The 22,824-nt window shown below is 43.3% G+C and overlaps 1 protein-coding gene and 1 long non-coding RNA gene across 5 annotated transcripts; one reads left to right on the top strand and one right to left on the bottom strand.

Moving 5' to 3' along the window:
• Window positions 1-9,545: 9,545 nt before the first annotated feature.
• ERRFI1 (ERBB receptor feedback inhibitor 1) lies at window positions 9,546-19,600 on the bottom strand. 4 transcript variants are annotated; one of them, XM_015648238.2, is made up of 4 exons: window positions 19,520-19,600; window positions 12,869-13,065; window positions 12,665-12,741; window positions 10,887-12,082 (listed from the first exon to the last, which is right to left on the bottom strand). In XM_015648238.2, the coding sequence occupies exons 2-4, from the start codon at window positions 12,991-12,993 to the stop codon at window positions 10,887-10,889; spliced, it is 1,398 nt and encodes a 465-aa protein (XP_015503724.1). In that variant the 5' UTR covers window positions 12,994-13,065; window positions 19,520-19,600. The 4 variants fall into 4 exon arrangements, with proteins under 4 accessions (XP_033375160.1, XP_015503724.1, XP_015503723.1 ...); XM_015648237.2 differs by lacking the exon at window positions 19,520-19,600 and adding an exon at window positions 18,961-19,187; XM_033519270.1 differs by lacking the exon at window positions 19,520-19,600 and adding an exon at window positions 18,679-18,949.
• A 335-nt stretch (window positions 19,601-19,935) lies between these two features.
• Window positions 19,936-22,158, top strand: LOC107213521. Its single transcript, XR_004500050.1, has 2 exons — window positions 19,936-20,097; window positions 20,487-22,158. It is a non-coding gene; the product is annotated as an uncharacterized LOC107213521 (long non-coding RNA).
• The last annotated feature ends 666 nt before the right edge of the window (window positions 22,159-22,824 follow it).

Genomic DNA, 22,824 nt, shown 5'->3' with positions numbered 1-22,824 from the left:
ACATTTGAAGTTTGAAAAATGAGCAACAAAATACTGGGCAAATTAATAATTGCTGCCCAAAATTGTAGGTAATATTTTAACATGTTTAGAATGTGGTCTTGCACGTGGCAGAGAAAGAAAGGAAAATATGTAAAATGAGAGCAGATGTGCCTCCTGCTGCCCTGATTTGTCAGCTGACAGCATGGCTCTGACAACACTCCCTAGCTCTGAACCTCGATGGGTATTCTACAGTTCTTGCAGCATTATCACTTGGCAGGAAATCAAAAGCTTTCTGGGAGGAACAGAAAAAAGGGACAGGCTCTCCTTGCTGACACAATTTATCTGGCCTTCAGCCTCTTCCTGCCTCCTCTTGAGAAGCATCCAGGGAAGGGCAGGGGCAAGGAGCAGGTTGTGGGAATCCCTGCAGTGGTGCTGCCTCAGACACTGGCCCAGCTCCTTCACTCAGCATGTCCAGTGTGGAAAGCACTGCAGGGCAGACCTCCCTCTTGTCTTCCAGGAGCATCTGTGGACACTTGGCAGAGTTCTGTGTGCAGAACACAGGGAGGGAATTGAGCCCAGGTCTGTATCCTGGGTACACCCACAGTACATATTTAAGGGACTAGACAGCATTTCTGGCTTGTGTTTTTGTGGCCATGCTTTGGGGAGCAGTGCTGACACACATGATAGGCTCCAGAACTGAGTCTGGACTTGGGAAAATCACTACCCTGTGTTTTAGGTAACACAATTCTTCCTGCTGCTCTGGGTGGTGCAGCAGTTAGGGGTTGCAGTGCTGTGTCACACTCAATCTCTGTAGCAGCTCTAGGAGCCCTTCAGCTCTCTATGAGATTGTTCTGTGTGCTAGAAGGCATCACAGATTGAGAGGAAGCTTTTACACTTGGGCTTGTTAGTTTGCTTTGCTTCATTCAACAGCTTCTAATTATAACCTTTGTACAACCTTAAATAATTCCTCCCTACATAGGGTTTATGGCCCTCCAAGTCATGTAGATACTTCTGTACTTTTACAGTTTAATTCAAGGCCATTCCTCTAATGGTAGAGGGAGGAAGAAGAAAAGTTGTCTGAGGATCTCATGCAAGCACTCATATTCTAAAGAGCAGAGTTGGGTCTAGTGAGACTTGTGTAACATTGGTAACACTAAAGTTTTCCACAGCTGGTGGAAGTTTCCCAGCAGGACTAGGGACATTTCTGTGCAAATCCTTCTGATTTCTAAATATTGATGGTGTAATTATTTTTACAGCTTACAGTGGCAGCACTGAGCCACAGACAGAACTTGCCTGCAGTTCAAGTGTGTACTCAGTTCAGAAATAGCTTTAAAGTACTGCAGCCATCCTCTCCTTATGGATAGTTATAGTAGAATTTCCTTTGGGATTCTCAGTTTTCATCACAATCTTGTAGAGCTGCTGTTCTGAATCAAAGGAATCCTCTGAATTCAAATGGCGGTTTCTGCAGCTGTCTGTCCAATTAAAATATTGTCTGATTTGTGCTGAGCAGAGGAATTCTTCCACTGTTAACTGTGTAGTTTGACGATGGCTCTAGATACTTAAAAGATCTTTGTTTTTCAGCAGAGTATAAATTCAAGGTGTAATTTTGTGACTTAATCTGTCCAGTCTTGTAGCAAATAGAATTTTCCTGAATTCTGTGTTTTTATTTGCTGTTCAAGACTTAGTGAAAAGCAAGGTGATTCCTTTCTAAGCATCAGTGATGTTCCCCACTGGTAGCTGTCCTGTATTCTGACCAGGACTTCCCAGAGTCAATTTTCAGGGTTTTGATAGGAGCTTTCAAAGTTAAATGCATTGCTCCAGACAAGCTGCTTTCAGCTTCAGGACACCCAAAGTATTGGCCTAAATCTGCTGCCAGTTCCTAATGAAAATTTTTTTGAGTGGTGACCATCAAACAGCATGGAAACATTTTTTTCCAGGGTTAAGCAGCAGCTTTGGGCACAGATCCCATCATGGCCAGTCACACCTGGGCCTCTTCAGTACCCTCTGCTCATGGCCCAGGAGCTCAGTGTAAGCTGGGGCTTGGGTATAGCTTTGATCTTTGATGAGCCTGACTTGCTGAGAAAGCTTCCCTGTCTGATTTTGGACTTGTCTCTTCGCTTTAAAGCTGCTGGATGATTGATCTCTGGAGTACTGGCTGAAACTTTGCTTCCTCAATGATTCTGTGGTCAGACACAGGACCAAGTTGCCCACAGAATTTGTGTATGCCCCATCTTTGGAAATAGGAGGAATGGAATTAAATGGCCTCAAGTGCACCAGGGAAGGTCTAGATTAGATATTAGGAATTTCTTTTTCACAGAAAGGGTTGTAAAGTATTTGAACCGACATCCCAGGGACTGTGGTGGAGTCACCATCCCTGGAAGTGTTCAGAAAAATGTGCAGATATGGCACTTGAGGACATGATTAAATGGGGAATGTGCTGGTCAGTTAACAGTTGGACTTGATGATCTTAAAGGTCTTTTCCAACTTAAATGATTCCATGACTCTGTGAATCCACAAGACCTGCTCAGCTCTCCTTGTTCAGGTCCTGCAGGGCTGTGCCCCTCAGTGCTGCAGGGTCCTGCTCTAGCTGACCATCACCAGTGCTTTTGATCTCTGTCTGCCACGGGGGAGGAGCTGCTGCTGCTGCTCCCTGACAGCCAGTCCCACTGTGTTTACTCCTGGAGAATATGGGATTTGGTGCTGGGGGAATACAGCATCATCTGATGGCTCTAAACCTGGCAACAAGGGTAATTCCTGCACTCTTGTTTAGTTAGAATCACTTTGGTTCTTAAAGACTCTGTTCAGGGCTTTTGCTCTAGAATTTAGTATTTTCAGAATTTCTATACTATGAAGAGGCATCTTTCTATTAAGGTTCTTACAGCTCTTCTCTAAACTAGGTATTTGGTTTCTCTGTGCTGTTAAGTTCCAATGAGTTATGCTGTCAGAATGGTCTCTGTCGTTTCAGAACCACTTTTTAAAGCTGCACACATTCTACTCTAAGTAGTGTCAACTCTGGGAGCTGCCTACTTTTGTGCATTGAAATATTTTCAGATTTTAATGAGAAACACACTGCTACTTCCACACACGTGCAGCTCTAGTCTCAGACTCATACTTTCTCCCTTATTATTTTGTATATGATGTGGAAAAAGCACTCTCACACTGAAGTCACCAGCTAGGCAAGATAGTGACTGGCAGATAGGCAGGAAGTAAGCTGCTACCTTGGGTGGTGATGAGTCTGATCACTGATGGACACAGCACTATCATTTGCATTTTCCACAGGAAATCTGCTCTTGGAGAATTGCAGTCTCTGAGAGAACTGGCAACAGATGATGTTGACTGTGACTTTTGTCATGACCACATCTGATATACTACTCAGCTGTTCTTCCATGGTGTTTTGCAAAGGAGTACTTTACCTTCCTTTCAGTTATGTAGAAGGTAAAGGAATGCTCATACTAGGAAATTAGTAATAATGAAGCTCTAAGCTCCTGGATGGATTCACAGAGACACAGGCTTTGCTGGCAACTTTCAAATAAATCCCCTGCAGCAAATTATTTTTTCCCTCCCTCCTCTTTGGAAAACTACAGAGCATTAACAACTTTAATAATAACTTCAAAAAGAAAGAAAGGGCACTTAGGGTGACATTCCCTGGCTGGTGCCCAGTGATGGTTCTGTCCCAATCACCCATAATGAGGAGAACAGCTGAAGCCTTCCCTACCCTGCTCTTGCTCTCCACAGGCATTTCCATAGCTCACAAAGAGGAGTTGGAGGCTTTGGCCTCTCCAGATTTGGGTCTTGCCCACTTGTGCGTGACTTTGCACAGAGCCTCTCAGGGAATATTCAGTCTCATGAAATCCTCCAGGGCTGCAGCCAGTGAGCCTGCCTGCCTCCTGTGGAGAAAGCCAGGGTTCTGCAATTGTGTTGCATTGGTTGCTCCCTTGCAGGTGACTGGCTGGCCCAACATAAAGCTCAGCTGTTAAATTGTGAACTGAACTGCTTGTAAAACAGCCGCCTTACTCACCGTGCTGCTCCAGGGCATGCAATAGCATCGTGTCTTATCGTGGAGACTGCTTAAGATCAAGTTGGTCCAATTAAGCTCAGATGACAGGAGAAGTGTGGCCTGCGAGAGGCAGCATGTCCAGAGCACCCTGCAATGGCCTGTGAGGTGTCAGCAGCCCGAGAGGCTGAGCAATCTTGAGCTCTCTTGTGCGCTGAGTTGCGTCACCTCCTGCTCAGATTGGACTGCTGGCCGTGCCTGCTGTCTCTGTCTTAGTGGAGAGGTCTGCTCCTCTAGTGGAAATATTCCCTCTGGAGTGATGGGATCCTTGGCTATTCCCATGGAACAATTGTGTATTGCATCCAGCACTGGTCATGGAGAGGATTGACTACAGAAGAAAATGTCCTCACATAGTCTCCTCACCCTTAACAATATGTATGTTTAGACAGCCTTTAACAAAACACTAGCACTAAGCCATTTAACTTGAATCCAGGAACTAACCAGTTTGTCCTTCCTTCAGGCCAGCCCTTCTTCTTCAGAACCCCATGACAGTTCTTCCTCAGCCTCTGTAAGGCAGGAGCTCACTGACACTCACCTTGCTGGCATCCATTTTTAGAAGTGTCTCAGATGAGGCTCTGTCCCCATGGCTTTTAATGAAGCAATTACTTTTGTTCATTGGGCTTTTTCACCATGAGAAGTTACTGAGAAAAGACAACCCTCCCTCCCACTAGCAGTTGAATCCCATGAGCAACAGAATGTGTGAGGGTGTGTAAACCCACCTCTGCCCTGCATTGTTGGAGGCTCTGCACTGCTCTACACTGCACTGTGTACATTCTGCACCACAGCAGCCCAGTCCAAATTCCAAATGCTTAAGCTCTAAGTGCTGGGATGTGCAGCTGGGATGCAAGAAAACTTTTTTTGAGTAACTTACAACATGTTGTGGGGCCAGTGATGTCACCAAGTGCAGCCTAATACTGTTCTTTCCTCTGGACCTTGCTTAACAGCCAGTAGATGACAATACAGGGATTGCAGGGCAGTGAGTAACCTGTCAGAGGCACACTTGCCATTCACTGGTGTCTCCCTTTTGTCTCCCTTGCACCTGGCCATGGAGCAGCTGGACTGAACATGGCATGAGCTGATGTGGCCCTTTGTGTGAACTTCCTTGAAGCTGGTAAATTCCTGGAGAGCCTTACCCCCTCACCACTGCAAACTTTATAGGGTTGGTTGTGTGTTCCCAGTTCCCTTCCACAGAACAGTCAGTAGTGCTGACCCTGTCCTTGAAGTGGTTGTGAAAATAATAAGCACATTAAAAAAGGTAAAATAAATACTATAGGTAACAGGAACATGTCTCTTGGTCACCTGGGTGTGTGGTGGGCAGGGGAAGCTATTCTGTGTCAGGTCTGATGACCCCATGCTTGATCCAGAGACTGTGCAGGGAGGGCCTCATAGTATGTTATGATAGCTCAAAGTGATTAGTAATTAGCATCCTTAAGCAGATTCAGGGTGGGTATGGTGGGATAAACTGGCATGGTTTTCCTTCTGGTGTTTCATGGCATTATATTTGCACTTTTCTTCCTTTGTGGCTTTCACATGTTAATAATTTGTGGACAACAGTTTTAATCTTCAGAAAGAAGCATCTCTTCCTCTGAATCACTTTGTAAGGAAATGAATAGCAGTCATGGTTCCCATGTTTCAGTGGCATGCCACTTAAAATTTGGAATACCTAACACCTTTTCCAAAATTAACCGCAACTGGGATCAAGGTGCACACCAATATATAAATAATATAGCAACAGTCTATGAGCAATCACGGGTGTGGCTTCCATTTATGATTCAGAAAAAATAATGAGCTCTGTGGATGAAAATAGGCATTTGGGTGGGGATTATGCAAGACCTGAATTACGATGCAGGATGGGTGGGGGTAACACCTCTTTCAGTTTACAAATGCTAATCACAAGCTCAGCAGCCAGAAATTTCTGCAGTGCTATTTAACGAATATTAATAAGTATAATTAAACATTGTGTGCTAGATTTTCAGTGCCAGGAAGCTGTGTGAAACAGAACATTTGCTGTATGTTTGCAGTTTTAAATGAATACAAACTGTTCTGAAAAGCAGGCTGACAGGAAATGGAGAGATTAGCCTACTTAAAAAACAAAAGTTTACCCCAGGAACACTGAGTACACCCAGAGAAAATCAATAGGTTACCTAACTGCAGAGTGCCTACAAGCAGATAAAATGAGGGTTTACCTTCATCTCCAATTTCCTTCTTGACATAATCCAGAGAGTATGTATTTAACATGGAGCTTGTAATAATATTAAAAGTGTTTATAAGGGCCACAGTCTGTAATCATGAATTTGAAGGCTGGGAATTCCACCATGACTGATCTGGCCATCATCTTAACCCTGAATTCTTGACAAGACTTGGTCTGAACACCATCAGCAACTACTCTACTGTAGTAACTGCCATTGCAAAATTGGTGTCTTTGTCCTGGACTAAAAGGATGCTTTCCTTTATCATGTCAACACTTCACTCAGACTGTTTAAAAACAAAACCAAGCCTATAGCAGGAGCAGATGTGATGTTGTTGAGTGCTCTTCTGCAGTTTCAGGATGGTAGTAATTGTGCCTGCTGCAGTCTGGGAGTGAATGGAAAACTCTTAATGACAGCAACAACAATCAGTACATTTAAATGACTGGAGATTTTAATTATGTTGTCAATCAGCATACTTCCGAATCAGGTTTACTTTCTGGTTTATCTCTTGTGATGCAAAAGAAGCTGATGATCAGCTACAGCTCTGTGTTATTTACTGACTTTATCTGTTTAACAGCAAGTTAATATGGTGAAGTTAAGCTAATGGGTTTTTCAAGTCACCTAGTACTAATACAGCCTCTTCTTTTCAGGAAAAATTATACTGAGGCAAACATCCTTTCCTTTGTTACCAGCGAGACTCAGCTCCTCTAGGTTGATTTGCCAGTCAAACTCACCAAGTAAAGGGTGTTCTGCAAACAACAGGGCAGCCAAGCAGCACCAGGCAACACCAACCCTTGCCCAGGGTGAATATGACAGATGCTTTTTGCTGTCAGTTGTTACTCACTGTGCTTTTGCTTGTGCTATCAATGGTTTTGAGTCTGGGGGAGAGGTCACCCAGCACCCTCCTCCCATTCTCACCAGCTTTGCTGCCAGACATGTCTCAGTGATCCTGGGTTCACTGTAGGGGTTTGTTGTGGTTCAGCCCCTTTGCCCCAGCACAGCTGCTGCCTCCTGACACCAAGGAGTCCTCACTGAGGTGGCTGGGTGGTCACAACAGGGCTCCTGAGGCAAGGAGAGTGCTGAGGGCAGGGGAGCAGTGTGGGCAACCTGCTCCTTGAATCAGCACTGCCTTTCCACACACGCACATCTTTCTTCTCTGCTTTAACACAAATTCCTTGACTCTCCAAACTTCAGTTTATCAAGTTGTAGCTGCTTTGAAGTGTGATTATTCCAGTCAAATCTAGCTCGCAGAGGCAAGCTGTCAGGCCTTGCCCAAGTGAGTCCAAACTCTAAATATTCAAACATGTGATCAGGCTGTTGCAAAAGCATGTTGTGTCCTGACAAGTCTTATCATGTGCCAGGGGATGAGCAGAGAAATGTCTTCTGGCCAGAACTTGCAAATCTTCCCCCACAGCTCTACAGCCTTAATTACTCACTTGGAAAACGAAATACAGTTTTTGGATCATGCAGACAACCATACACAGCAGTCTGGTGTCTAAGAATGTATGCAAGGCTTCCACCAGCATTTGTCAGTGACCCCTTCACAAAAACAACCACTGAACTGTGGACCAAGTCCTCAGTGAGACTTCATTACTACACAATTTTAAAGATAAAACAGCCAAGTTACTTAAACACTGTAAGACTTGACTGTAAGTTACTTTCCTTGTACTCAAGAGGCATGTGAGCTCTGTAACGTGTTTGAATGTCTTGTTCATGGCCAAGCAGCTCCTTGCTTAACTTCTGAAATGTTAACTTCTTAACATTGTGCTGTAATTCAGCTCAATTCAGAACACACAGCTCACAATAGGAAAGCTAATATCATTACAGTGACTTTTTTTTTAATACTCAGGACTAAGTAGCCAATACCGATCCCTCAGTAAAAGAGTATGGATTTTTTTTTTCCCTAGGAGAAAAACACATGAAGGTTAGGTCTTAAATGTTTTAGGAATTTCAGAAAAGGTTATGTAAGCCCATTCAAAAGCACAAGTTTTATAATGGTTTTAAGATTTCAGCACTATAAATATGATAACAGCTTGTACACAGAAGCAGCTCAAGTAAAAAACCCTCTGCTGCCACATGAGCTGTTTTTTAGGGCACCTCTACTGCTAACAGAAGTGAAAATATCTGCACACAGGACACAGGGCTGGAGGTACTGTAACAAATCTCCTATTTTATACCAGATATGTTTAAGCTAAAAATGTAGAGTATCAAGAATGGAGTGGGACCCAGCAGCAAAAGCCAGGAGAGAGATTTGTAGGGCAGTTACTTGGGTTTAGATGGAGTTCTCTTGGAATGACAACTGCTGAATTCGTGCCAGCTCTAACAGTCTACAAGGGAAGAGCTGCAGCTGGGCAGTGCCAGTCTGTTTGCTGCAGCAGTGATGGTGCAACTGAGAGTTTACATTATTTTGGGGTCCTAGAGTTGCAGCCTTCCCCTTAAATATGAGGGGTTTAGGCATGGATTCATAGACCTTTTCATCTTGGAAAAATCCAGGGGGTGGAGGGAAAGCAGAGCTCTCAGTAGACTGAACATGAGTTGACAGCCTTGCACAGGATTAGGTAACTTGTTTATGTTTTGAAGCCAGTCTGCATGGGCTCAGTGCTATGGCACAGCAGTAGGTGTTTAAGCACCTTCCTAAATGAATCTTAGCAATCCTCCAAGGTGTATGAGCTAAGGGATTTGGCATTACTAAAAACCCCATCTGACATTTTTCATATCCCATACAATTCCAAGGATGGTGCCCTGCTTTATTCTGAAATAAGCCCACTGACAGAAACATCCACACTGTCAGATCAAGGTAAATATTTGCCTGCATACACAGCCAGAGGATCAAAGTTGTGTGAAGCTTTCTATATTCAGTAACCTCATCCATGGCTTGCATACTATGGTGAAATACACTTGCTTTGTGAGAAGTATTCACAATTTCTTTCCTCTCTTAACCATGCTTTTTTTACCAGGTGAGAAACTGAAGACAGGAACACTAGTCCCCTCTTCTTTCTGTATGATGGTGGCTAACATGCTATAGGTGACCCTAGAAAAACCAAAATCATTAATAATGTCAGGCCAAATTACTTAATCTTACAGGATGTTTTATTGTCAGCACAAAACTATAGATACCATGCTGCCAGGTAGTAGGGTGGAATTAAAACTGATGGTGTGCAATGTGAGTTATTGAACACTTCTGCAGAAATCTTAACTCTAATTAAATGCAAGCTGAATTCAATATATGTTGCACATTTAACATTACTAACTTTGAACTTTCCAGTAAATGCAGAAGTAAAATGTAATTGCATGCACTATTCAATAAAGCAAAAACCAAAATGTATCATAAATAAGTATTTTATAACTTTATTAAACTCAAGACATGACAATATTCAAAATACAAAGTGAATTATTTTTTATTCAATACTGTACACAATGCAGAAATATCAGTGCATTTCTATAGCATGTATTTCACCTTCATTTAGTTTGTACTAAAACAAATAAAAAGTAAGCTTTAAAATAGCTCAAACATCTCATTCAGCAGTTTAAACTGTAAACACCTTGTTTACTTCTGTTAGGAGGAACACATTCATCTTCTGTACCCCTGTTAATGAGCACCCTTTCTCTTGTGCTTATCTGTAAGAGGATAAGTGTAACCAAACTGAGCACAAGAATCTGCTAAGGTGGCACCTCAGTGAACTTCAGTGAATGGCTGAGGCACAGTGAGGAAAAATTAAACAGCAAGAAGCAGCATCTGAAGCAGCAAGAGATGGGACTGACACTGTCCATGAATGGAATCATGTTTTTTTCCTCATACTCTCCTCCTCCTCCCCTAAAATACTGAACAGAAACCAGACCACAAGACCAGCTTGTGCTGTGTTTCTGTATTTAATACAGTCATAATTTCAGACTCTATGTGAGCACATAGTTGTTACTGCCTACCTAATAGCAACCCTGTGGCTGCTCAGGACACATTCACACATTCCTAGGATCCAGCAGGAAAAGAGCAGCAGCAGAGGCTTAGCAATAGCTGGTCCAAGTCTCTTCTAGGAAAAACTGCAAAATTGAACCAAGTGTGTCTAGCAACTGAATTCACAAAACCTAACTCACTTTAAAAGTCTATTAGCATCAAATTAATTTGTAAGATAGATTAATCTTTCAAAATGCACTTTCAAGATGCTTGCCAAGTCTTGAAGTGGGTATCAGATCTCGCATTTACTTTCTTACCAGACATATCCTAGTAAAAGAGGACAGTCTGTTCTCAGTAGAATTACTGTGTAAAAGAAATTTTGAAAAATAACTGGTACAAAAACTGTACTGCATTACTTGGTCTGTTGTCTGCTTTATAAGTGACTCTTAAGCAAAGATTGATTTTTTAATTTTTTTTTTCATAATCTTGACTACCAAACATGTTCATCTAGGTAGCATACAACTGGCCAACTGTGACTACTATCACTCCATGTTTCTGCAGAATCTTTGTAGGGTTTCAGCTTACATACCAAGACAAAAAAAGTCTTAAGAAACATATCGAATATATGCAGCATAAGAGGACTTTACCATCCACTTTTCAGTTCTTAGAGGACAAACTGCTCCTACTTCATTATCTGTGAACCGTAAGAACTTTGTAACATGATAAAGTTCAGCTCCATCCCAAACAACTGAGCTGAGACTGCTCCCAGACACTATGGGGAAACCACGTAGGACAGGTGTTTTCGTTTCAGGGGACCACCTATATCCATTCTGGCTTTTGAGTCCAGTTTTATTGGTGCTGAGGTGGCTGTGCAGTCACCAGACCAGGACTGAACCTCAGTGTTAGAGCTCCTCTCCTCTGCTTCTCTGAAGAATTTCTCATACTTGTCCAAATATGGAGGTCTCTCTGGTAGCAGATAGTAGTGCGTTGAACTGGCCTTCTTACCATTTTCAATAATTGGAAGAATGCAAGGGACCCTGTTGGAAGATCCTTCACTATTTTGTCTTTGTAGAGCTTTGCTGCTGACATACTTGGGATCAGGTGCAAAGCTCTGGGTGGGGGGCATAACCCCATTGAGGTATGATGGAAGGCTTTTGGGACTGGGGGTGCGGGAATTGCTGCGTGACAAAGGTTCCCGGGGGGGCACTTTGGGAGGCCTGTCTTCATCACTGTAAGCACTGGAAGCGACTTCTGCTGACCACCTTCTGTAGTCTGGCTTGAGAGCCCTTGGGGGTATGGGAACCCTTGGTGGAATCTCTGGTTTATCTTCATCAGAAGTTGGAGACGACCTGTTTAAGTGTCCAGTTAGTCTTACTATGGGTTTATTGAGAGATCCAGCTGGCCCGGAATGGGACCTTCGCAGGCGTCGATGCAGCTGCTGTGGAGGAGGATAAATACTGGATATGTACACATTTAGGCTTTGTGTAGGGTTGGCATCTTCTGGTTTTGGTCCTGTTGGAGTATCGAAATACGCATAGTTGATTTGTCCACAGCCCCTAAAGCTCCGACGGCTTGGAGCACTGGATTTAAAAGGAGGAAGTTCATAATCTTCTAACAAAAAGTCAGTATCTGAAGAAGTCAGGAATTCCACCTCTTTGTCAACCTCATCTGCAGTAAAGTCTTCAGATATAGGCAGAGGGGGCAGTGGCCTGCAGCTGCGATCATTCGAAGATGCAGACAGAAATTGAATTGGTCCGTTTCTTATTGGCATGTGAGGAGGTGTTTCTTCAGAAACACAGCCCATGGTTAATGACAGTTTACTAAAGCCAGGAACGAGATGGTCATCGTACCTTGAAATTGGCTGCTCATTTTTGGGACTTACAGGAGGTGGACTGGATTTCTGAGTTGGGACTTGGATACAACTTCCAGCAATGTGGTCATTCATGGAAGCCTGGTTGGAAGAGTGCCCTAAAAAGGTGAGAAATTCTTAGAGACTCTTTTCTAAGTAACACTCCAGCACATGACTCTGCCACTGCATATTTAATTCCTTCTAATGCAACAGTTAGTAATGTCTGTTTAATGTCTCCAGGTAGTGAAATGCAGGTTTTACAGATCTCATCTGGTTGTGGATTTATGCTTTTAGTTAAGATAGTAGCAGATTATCTTATTGTTTAGACCAGCACCCCAGTTAAATGAGGTAGCCCAAGAGACCCCAAGCATAAGCAAGAGAACTACAAAGATCCCAGCATAAAACTACAACAGAACAAGTACTTTTTTTACCAAATATTTTTTCCGTCAAAAATGTAATTGCAACTTGGAGTCCTCCTACGCAGAAGGCGAATGGGAGGTGTGTGTGTGTGTGTTTTTATTTAACTCGATCGTGTTATTCCCAAGTGTTTTTGTGGAGCTGGATGGGCGCATTCCTGAGCTGCCAGCAGGGGGCAGCGCGGCCCAGCCGGGAGCGCGTTGGTGTCAGCGAGGCCCGCAGGGCTTTTCCCGAGACAAATCCCTGACACTTCCTAACACGTCTGTGTCACACTTTGTACTTACCAATGGATGGCAAATGCTGCTCGGTTGATGGGTTTAAATTATATGTCACTGCTATAGGGTCCACATTAAAGAAAGTACTAAAAAAAAAAAAAAAAAAGAAAAGCCTTCATTGTAAATTAACCATAGGTGTGTACTGGCACAAGTATTCCTAACACTCAATCCATAGACTTGGAGATGCAACAGATAAATTTTAGTCTCACTCACTTTTCAAATCCACTGTGGGTACCCCAGCAGGTTTTCAGACTGCCCATGCCTTGACTGGTGTGAAGAAATCCGGTTTTTAAGGGGACTCTCATCTCCTGAGCAGCAACTCCTGCAGTTGACATCATGCAGTGTTCTCTGAGGATGTCTCACAACCCTTGATATTCAGGACTTGGCAGGTTTCCTGCAGTTTTCATTCCCTTCAAGAGAGAGGGCATAAATATCAGAAATGCAAATCTGATGTTCCATGTCTCATCTGAAATTTCGGTGTTCAAGGAATTAAACAGCTCTGTAGAAAGGCCTCCTATCCTAAAATGTGCCAACTGGAAAACTTCACCAAACTTCTTGTTTTGAATCTGACTGCAGAATTAAAGTACAAAACAGGTAAGTTCTCTTGAAGAACTACACTCCATAAAAAAAAATGAAAAGTTAAGATATTGATATATGGCAGTTGTATATCCCACAACTTCAGTCCTTGAACATAAACTACTAGTTATTTATACAAAAAAAACTTTTTAAAGACGTTTTCTAGAACAGTCTAACCTTCCAGTGGCTGTCTTCAGTTGTATCTTTCTGCTAAAGATTTTAGTTTCCAGTGTAGCCAACATGTAACAGCCTAGTCTGCAGTTAAGTATTATCCTCCATAGCCTTTGCACCAATAAACAGAATTACTGACCCCCTGAATTAGAATTCTAAAACTTATTTTACATAAAACAGTAACTATTTTTAACTAACTTAAAGTTTAAGGTACTTTAAAACAGCCTCAAGACTTTTAGCTATTTTTAACAAATTGGAAACCTAGTGGTTTGAAATAATCTCAGCTGAAACTGCCCTGCTGCATTCAAATCTATTTTGAATGTGTGAAGAATGCTTTATCTGGCCTATTTAAGGCAGAAAAAATATGTTGGCAATTGCTTTATATTGAGTAAGTAATCACAGTCTACAGAAGAAATTAACTCACAGGACTTGTTTAGGGAATTCATCAGGGAGGGAAAGGGGCAATGTAAAATTAGTCAGCATTCTGAAGGCAGGAGAAATTAAGTCCAAGATTATAAAAAAGATGTTCTCTGGGTCTCTGCTTCATCTACACAAATATCCTACATTCAGCAAGTGCAATATGATCCATTTAAAAAAAACAGACAAAAAACCTGCCAAACCAAACCCCACGCAAAACAGTTTAATTTGTATCTCCTTTGAGAATCAATACTAGGAGCATATAATCTTAATGTGAATTTGTCCATATCCCTCCACCAAAAGAATCCCATCTAAAGAAAAGTCAATCAACAGCTGGCTATATCAGGGCTCAGCAGACATGTCAAGAAAACCCCTTCACAGTGTGCTACTGCAAGAAAATGTGGTACAGACACAGGTAGTAGCTTATGCTTCTGGTAAATCTGCCCAAAATCAGGCATTCTATGCAGATGTGCAATCTTCCTTTTCCTTTAGGAGGAAAGATCTATTATTCTTGTCTGCAGAGTGAGGGATGGGCAGACTCCTAAGCAGGACTGCAAACCAGGTGTCTGAGGATTAGTTTGCAATCCAGCATCACTATTAGCAACTTATAAACAATTGTTTGAGAAAGAACAACTCTGCTGCGCTCTTTCAATTTTGAATTGGGTCCAGTGTTGATCATCTTAAGAAAACAGAAGCTTCTGACTGTATGTATGTTTGATGTGTGAGACAATGCCATTCTCGTTAGGAGTGTGATGGTTTTCTCAATCATGACTGTCTGTGTCAACAAAAGTGGGATTGTTTCACTCACTGCCAGATACCCGATATATTTTAGGCAGGCATTTCAGAATAACTCTAGACAGGAGACTTTAATAGAAGTGAACAAGGGCCAAACCAGTGTTCTATGTAATACAGCACAGTCCTACTTCATTCAGCCCTCCTGATTTTAGTAAAGACCATGTTCTTCCCCTTCAGACAACCTCCTTAAAAAGCTAGCTGAACCCTGGAAATTTTTGCATAATACAGTTCAGTTGGACCCTTCCCAGTAACAGGGACTGCAGATATTTCATAGAAAAATTAAATAAAAAAAACACAGAGCCCCAGGAAGCAATAACATAGTCCTGTAAGTGCAAGCAGAACCACTGTCTTCAGGGAGCAGAATATTAGAGATACCCATTTGTCAAAATGACTTAACAGCACAGTACACATACAGCACCAATTCTAAAGCTACTTCATATCAACATAATTTCAAAATAAAACAGCTCACATTCAAAATTATCAGCTCACACCATGGAACTGTGATTTTTTTTGTCTCACGGATTCTATCCTGTTAGCAACAAATCTACCAAAGAAAGAAAATTAAGAGAGCTTAAGGCTAATGCCTGCTATCCATTTCAATATTTCTGAAATCAAATGCAAGTCACGAGTTAAAAAAGCAGCAGCACAGAACACTGATTAGTCAGCAAATGATTGTACTCCACCTCAGTGTGTGTACAAGATCTGACAGGACCATGAGACATTGATTATGATATAAAAAATGAGAGGAGGGGGAACAACTGCTGTAGTTTGAGCACATGTAACGTGCTAGCTGTGATAACATACAGCCCTTGCAGGGCTTGTTAAGAAGCCCAACCTCCACCAAATCCCACGCCTAAACCACTACTAGTAATTACTGTGTCAGCTTTCTGAATGCTGTCTAAATCTCAGCTCTCAAGACTGATAGTTGCACAATCACCTCTCTGAAATCTCTCTGGAATGCTAAGCTCAACATTTGAAACAGACTTAAATATTTACATACTCTAGGAAAAGGTAATTTTCACTTGTTACAATCAGTCTTTATTTTTTAAAAATAAAGCACAATTTATGTAGCCATAAAACTTGTTTCATTCATCAATGACCTCTTTGCCAATTCACAGGTGATTTGCCTTGACATTTCAGAGAGTTATGAAACTGTCCTCTGTGCCTTAAGCTAAGATATCAAGAGAGGTAGTGCTTTCACTAAACCACCTAGTTACTTTTTCAGTGAAGTCTAGAGAAATGGTGCTTGTATTTTAAAACACACATAAGTTTGTTTGAAGACAGTATCTTAAGAAGGAGACATGAGAACAGCAACAAAATACAAAGTTTATGTTTTAGACAGCATGCTTTTATTAAAGATGAGTGGTACATATTATATTCTAGTAATTGGTTTTTAAAAAAATAAAATTTACAAAAGTCAGCCACAAAGATATAAACATCAACAGTTTTCACTGTTAACTGCTGTCCCAATTCTGCCTCCTTGAAAGTTTAAGGAATTAAACTTAGCCATAAGAAACATCAAAGTGTATTTGCTAAAGAAAATGGACACTACGCAGTAATGAAGCATTCTTGAGCTCACATTTGTGTGCTGCTGGTTTGCACAGAATGGGCTTTCAGTTACCCTGCTTGTGTGACCTACTTATGCACAGTTTATGGCATGAAGCACTTCTGAAGACTTCTGAAGCACTTCTCTAGTTTGTGTTATTCGAAAGAAATGGAGTACAAACTAAAAGAATGGCTGGTAATTTCTACAGGGCATTTACAAGCCAAGGCAATTAGAAGATTTGCTGGTGCATTAGGAAGCTACTGACACCCTTCCCTGTAAGGCAAGGTAACAGTGCAAAGAAGGTACTTGTAATCATCCAGATCTGCTTGTATTAATAAATATCAATAATAGTAAGTATTGGAGAGGAGATTGATTTTTAAAAATTTTTTTACAAAGCCAAATACACCTTCAGACTTCAACAGGATGGTTATGTGTAAGCCAAAAATAATCAAATGTATCCATAAACAGCAGCATATCTACATAGTGAGAACTTTGGAAAGATATTTGTTGTACATTGAATTGCGGCAAAAATCCCAAATACACAGTTTTTATGCAGCTACATATTAATAAATACTTGTGTTATAACAACAGTAATCCTCTGTTTAGAAACTGAGAAGCATTTGCATACATCTTAGCTCAGCCTATTACCTATCACTAATCACACACAGAATCTTATTACTCTGTTCCCTGTTCTCCCAGCCCCAATGCAACCGAATATCTGAGGCAAGTTAAGTTCATAACAAAGAAAATCTTTCTGGTATGCACAGTAAAGCAAAACATGCTCTAGAATGTTTCATTTAATGGGCATGGAATACAGCAACTTGCTGTACAGATTTCTGAATGCCTGTATGAACTTTTGACAGGTTTTATAAAGGCAGCACTCTTGACAAGGAGCTTACATTCTTCTTGTAAGAAATGGGAAAGAGGGGGAGGAAAAAAGACCTACTTACCCCTTTTGGGAGGGGAAGAAATGTGTCTACCTTAAATCCACAACCTATTTTTGCTCACCTTGCCACCACATTATCTTTAACAAATCTCAGAAGCAATTCACAGGAGGAGGGGCACATTTTTGCACTACAAGTCATCCACTCCAGCTAGCTGTTCCTTATTTGACAATGTGATGTAATTTCCTTTTTCTCCTCTGACTTTCTATTTAACATAAGTACCTGAGATAGAGACACCTCTTTTCATATTTAAGTATTTCAGACTTACAAGTATTGGACTTTAAAAACCTAAGTGCTGTTAATATACTTTCTGGAACTCCAAATACTTTCAAAAAATGTTAAAAATTCTGTTTATCTAGTTCTTATCCCTCAAATACTTCTGTCTTTGCAGCTAGATGAATGCTGAGTAGCCAACACTTAACAGAAACAGCCTCATGAGAAGGTTAGTTTAAATCTATTCACTTAATAAATAATTAGATCTTCTTTACTATGCACCAAACCTCCACAGTGCAGTTCAGTATTCCTGAGTCACAGGCCAAACCATGCTCAGATGCAGGCCTCAGAAGGTATTTCCATTTATAGGAATTACATTCTTTACAGTTATTGTATAAATTAATTATATTCTTAACTTTGAGATATTTTTCTACACATTTTGCCAACCAGAAATGGACCATTCTGTGGTAAAGAAGACTATGATCACTAAACAATCAGATCATGGGTGCTTGCAAATAAAACTAATCCTATGGGTGTACAACACACAAATCAACTGAACAGCAGACAAACTGTATTTAGATTTTAACAGTCAGCTATTTGAAATATATTCAAAGAACCACAGTTCATCAAGGAGTTTAAGTTCAGTTAAAATTTGGGCTACCATTTCACAGTCCTACACAACAAATGGGAGTAACCTGTAAATTGCCAGTAGAAAACTAATAATTAAACAGCAAGACAATTGCCTTGCCTCTGCTTGTCAGATTTCAGATGCATGCTTAAGGTATGGTACTTCACCCTCCTGAAAATTTTAATGTGAATATAGACAGCTTACATTCAGGAAATAAAAATTCCTCTCTAGCTGACTCAGACTCATAAGCATAGTGTTAGACACTCTGTGATAAGTTTTAATTCTCTTTTCTACTACAGAGAACTGGAAGTGTTTTTCTCTGAAATAAGTCCTGTACTGCAGAGCACGGCAGACATAGAGCTTCACCAAGAACTCAACAGGTAGATTTCCATTAAAAAAAAAAAAAAAAATCAGAAAATTATCCCATGTAGGTAAATTGCAAAGGAAAGAAAGTTTCTTTCCTTCTATAAAGGAAAAAAAAAATTGGTTTGTGCATTAAGTAAATTGAGTAAATAATAGAGGCGAATTGAGCAGTTTAACTGGCTTATAAGTGCAATTCACAAATGCATTTGTGATGCAGAGGCATCATTCACCTGCCATTCCGGTACAACAAAGATTTAGGTATTCCCAAAATGCCCAAAGAGACCTTGCCCCCAGAGCCTTTCCCATCCAGTTAATATGTAATGAGGTACTGTTATCTTTGGATCAAGCACAATAAATATTTGCTTATTACTTCAGAATGCTGCACAGGCCCCTTGGTCAGTGACAGGAGACCACTGAAGTGTCCGAGCCCCCGGCCTGCTCGCTCGGCTGTCACAGGCTGCGCTGTCAATACCCAAGGATACAGCGATGTCTCCAGATTTAACCACCACAGACTGGCTATTTTAGAAAATCGAGGATAAGTGCGTAATGAGGTATTAAGTCACAAAGAAATGTTTATTCTAAATTAAGCCAGCCTAAATTAGAGTGCGAAGCGCAGAGCCTGAGCCCACAGTGCGGTCTCTTGTTTACTCACAGGAGCGAGAGGAGCAGCTCGGAAGCGAGTGAGAGAACACTGATACTGTTTCGGGTCAGGAAGAAAACGCGTGGCACGCCACGTTGATTTCCAAGAATGTGGCTACGGGCTCCGCTGACGCCGGGCGGATCCCGTCCCACTTAGAGGGAGTCCCGCCGCGGCGAGCGGAGCCGGTGTCGCACCGAGATCCCCCGTCAGCCCCGGGGCGAGCGGAGCCGCGGCGGGTCCGGCCCTGCCGCCCCCCCACCCCCCTCAGCACCACGGCACGAGCCGCGCTCCCGGCTCCTCCCGGCGCGCGCCGCCGTCCCTCGCGCCCGCCGGCGCGGGCCGCACCGCGGCTCCAAGCCACGGGCTCGGCCAACCCCGGCGCCGCGGCCCGACCGACTCGCGTGTGCCGCCCGATCCGCCGGCCCCCGCTTCTCGCCCCAGCGGCGGAGCCCGGCGCAGCAGGGGCGGGATGGCCCCGAGCCGCAGACGGGCAGCCCCGGTGCGCCGGGCGGGCCCGGGGGCCGCCATGGCCGCGAGGGGCGCGGGAGGCGCCGCCGGAGCCGTCACTCACCCCGACAGTGTCGCGCAGCTCCGCGCGGCCGCCGGCGCCACACGCATGCGCCGCCCCAGCGCCGGTCAGTGCCGCGGCGCGCGCCGGCCGCCGCTCTTATGGAGGGGGGCGGGACCGCGGGCGGCCCCGCCCCGCCCCGCGCGGCGCCCTCGTCACGGGAGGCCCTAAAGGGGCGGGGGCGCGCGAGGCCGTGAGGGCCGTGTGGTGGCTTCCGGTTCCGCCGGGCGCGGGGGCCGCGGCGCTTCTCGGCCGGGGCCTCGGTGCGGGCGGTGCCGCCGCTGCTCCGTGCCCGCCAGCGGGAACGGCCCCGGGGCGCCCTCTGGGCGGCGCCGCCTCCGCCTTGGCAGCCCACTCCGCCCCGGCCTGCGGGACCAGCCGCCTCCGGGCTTAGTGAGAGCGGCGTTCGCCAGGTGCGGGTGAAGGACCGCGGCGAGCTGAGGAGCTCGCACCGGCCGCTCGCACCGGCCGCTCGCACCGGCGGGAAGGCAGCGGCCGCCCAGGGGATGCTGAGGCGGTGCTGCTCGGCTCTCCAACGCTCGATGTCGTGCCCTGGCCCTCTGTTTGACTTTCCCTGGCCGGTGCGCTACTCCCTTAGAGCAACTGCCTGCTGCCCCCTGCTTCTTCTGTCCCCGCTTCCTGGGGCTGCACTCACTCGTTCTGTACCCGGCCTATCGCGGTCCTGTCCCCGCCGCTGTCAGGGCACCTCACTGCCCGTCTCTGCGGGGAGTCTCCCTCCGCCTTCCCCGGGCTCGGAGCTGTTCCCCGCCGGCAGCAGGGAGCGCTCGCTCTCCCGGCCCGGCTCCTGAGCGGGCGGGCCTGGGCCGCGGGGCCCGCGCCGGGAGGGAGGCGGCGGCCGTGGCTCCCCGTGTGGCTCCCCGTGTTGTTCCTCGTTTTGTTCCCCGTGTTGTTCCCCGTGTTGCTCCCCGTGTTGTTCCCCGTCGGTGCCTCACGGTTTTCTCATAAACAGGTCCGGGCGGTGAGGTGGGACCAGGCCTTGCCCACGCGTGTGGTGACCGAGTATTTTGCAGTCACAGGGAATCCCCGTCCTTCAGTATTACCGGAAGGGGAGAAAACACCAAACCTTTTACTGACATAGGAATTGGTCTTGTGAATGTCAGTTTTCTTGAAATAGACATATTTACGTTTAAATAAATAGATCTTCGTGTGTAATTATTTATTTGGCACCTTGAGAAAGTATGAGTGGGCTATCACAGGTTTGACAGTATTTTGTATCTAGACATAGATTTGTGGTGGTAAATAAACTGCAGTGGTCACAAAAGGAGGATTCATGGTGAAAGCTGCTGTTTAAAGACTTTTGAGAGCATTTACAAGTGATGCTGTTCATTACAGCATAAACAATAAAAATCGGGCTTTTGATCAGTTTTGCTCTACACTGGAATAATTTCCTTGTTGGAGAAAGAAATACCAGTGTGGGACTCTTGAAACTCCCAGCACTTAGAGGTGCTTAACAATTGGATTAACAAAATATGTCTTCCATTTATACTCTTTAAACTGGAATAGTTACTGATATTTTAAGAAAAAAGAATGCTTGATTTCAATCTGATGCATGTCAGCAGTTCACGTCTCTTTTCTCTTTGGGGTTTCTTTTGACCTCTGGTGAAAGCCCCCCATCTGTTTTTGTTCTTAGGGACAGTAAGATCTCCTACTGTGTAACGGTACTTACTCAGTCTCCTACCTACTGGAACAGTAAGAACTGTTGTACTGCTGTAAAAATACAGGTGATGTGAGAAAAAAAGGGCAGGGCTAGGAGAAGTTGAAAATTTCCATTGTGAAAAATGATGAAGAGGTCCTCTAAAGTTGACTGGACATGTTATGCAGGCAAGAGAAAGTGAAAAGAATCTAAGGGGAAGTAGAAGCCATCAAAAGGAAGGAGGGGAGCAGAGCGTGGGTTTGTGATTTTGATGAATTGGGGTGCACTTAACAGAGACTGCAGGATGTTTGTGTTCTGGTGGCAGTGGCTTGTGCTGAACTGTACGTGCTCAAAGGCTCCTTCCAAGTATTTGCTGTACTTCTATTGTTCTGGACTTGAAGACCGTGACTAATTATTTCTGTGGATAAGCTGGCCCTGCAACATGAGTTATCTCAAGTTTAAATTGTCCTGGTTGCATGAGGAGAAAGTAATCTTTTCTTTTTCCTTTTGTTTTTCTCTTTTTATTTTTTAAATTCTGGTGTGTTGATGTACATACTAACTGATATGCAAACAGCCCTAAATGTTGTAATGAATGGATACAGAGGACAAACTTTCCTTTAAAATGTTTTTCACAGATTTTCAGTGTCAACATGACTTCAGTAGGACAAACTCTTGTAGTGCCTCTGTAGTGGAACATGAGGAATAAAAGATGTTTGGCTTCTTTACTTATTTATACCTGAGGATCTTTGATCCAGGAAAAGATCTTTCTGTTACTCCCTACAGGTATTACACTGTGGCCTCTATCTGCTATCAGCAGGCCTTGTTTTTTTTTGTTAGATAATTTTGGAATTAGTTCATGTGCATGTAATTGTATGGAATTTTTGTCTCTTACTGTTAAATAAGTTTACTTATGACCTTTGTTCACTAAAACTCCATGCCTTAAATTTCTGATTTTTCTACTGAATAAAAATGTTTAGTAATGGTGTCACTTGCAATGGTTTCTGTGCTGGCTTGAGGATGGAGGAAATTGAATTCTGCACCAACAGTTACATTCCCATCTCTCTCACTTCTCTGCAACCACCTCATAGTTCTGTAGGCATGTGTAAACCACATTTTGTAATTTGCTAAGTGCCCTGAAGACTAAATCCTAAGTAGTCTTCAGCACCATGGGTCATCAATACTAATAACAAGTTTGCTAAAAACAACAGCTCGGTGTTATGAGAAGCCTTAAACCTCTCCTGTAGCAGGTTTGGAGATGGATAGCAGACTTTTCTGTATTTGATAAATGAAATGTCTGAATTCTGTGAAATAAAGAATAGCATGGACTTTCATGATTTTCATTTCATTCAATCCTTTTAATTTCATTTGAGGATTCTTTTTGCAGAGGAAATCTCAGAGATACTTGATGTCCTTTGATCAGTTGTCCTGTTTCTAGCTTGTTTTGCAGCCTATACCTTCCCATTGATTTCAGTCCCCTTCATATTTCCTGTTTTCAACACTTAAAATTTTCAGTTGCTCCTTCTGTTTGTTTTGAGAGGAGAAAGGCATACATGTAAAGCAGCAGTTGGAGAAGCAAAAGGCAAAATCTTTTTAGGAAGCCAGAAAATTGCAAAACTTAATACTGAAAGACTTGGTGGAAAATAATAGATATATA

This window comes from Parus major, chromosome 21 (genome assembly GCF_001522545.3).
Source record: "Parus major isolate Abel chromosome 21, Parus_major1.1, whole genome shotgun sequence".
Taxonomy (NCBI): Eukaryota; Metazoa; Chordata; class Aves; order Passeriformes; family Paridae; genus Parus; species Parus major.
Note: the sequence above shows the minus strand (reverse complement) of the source record. Positions and strands in the feature narration are given on the sequence as shown.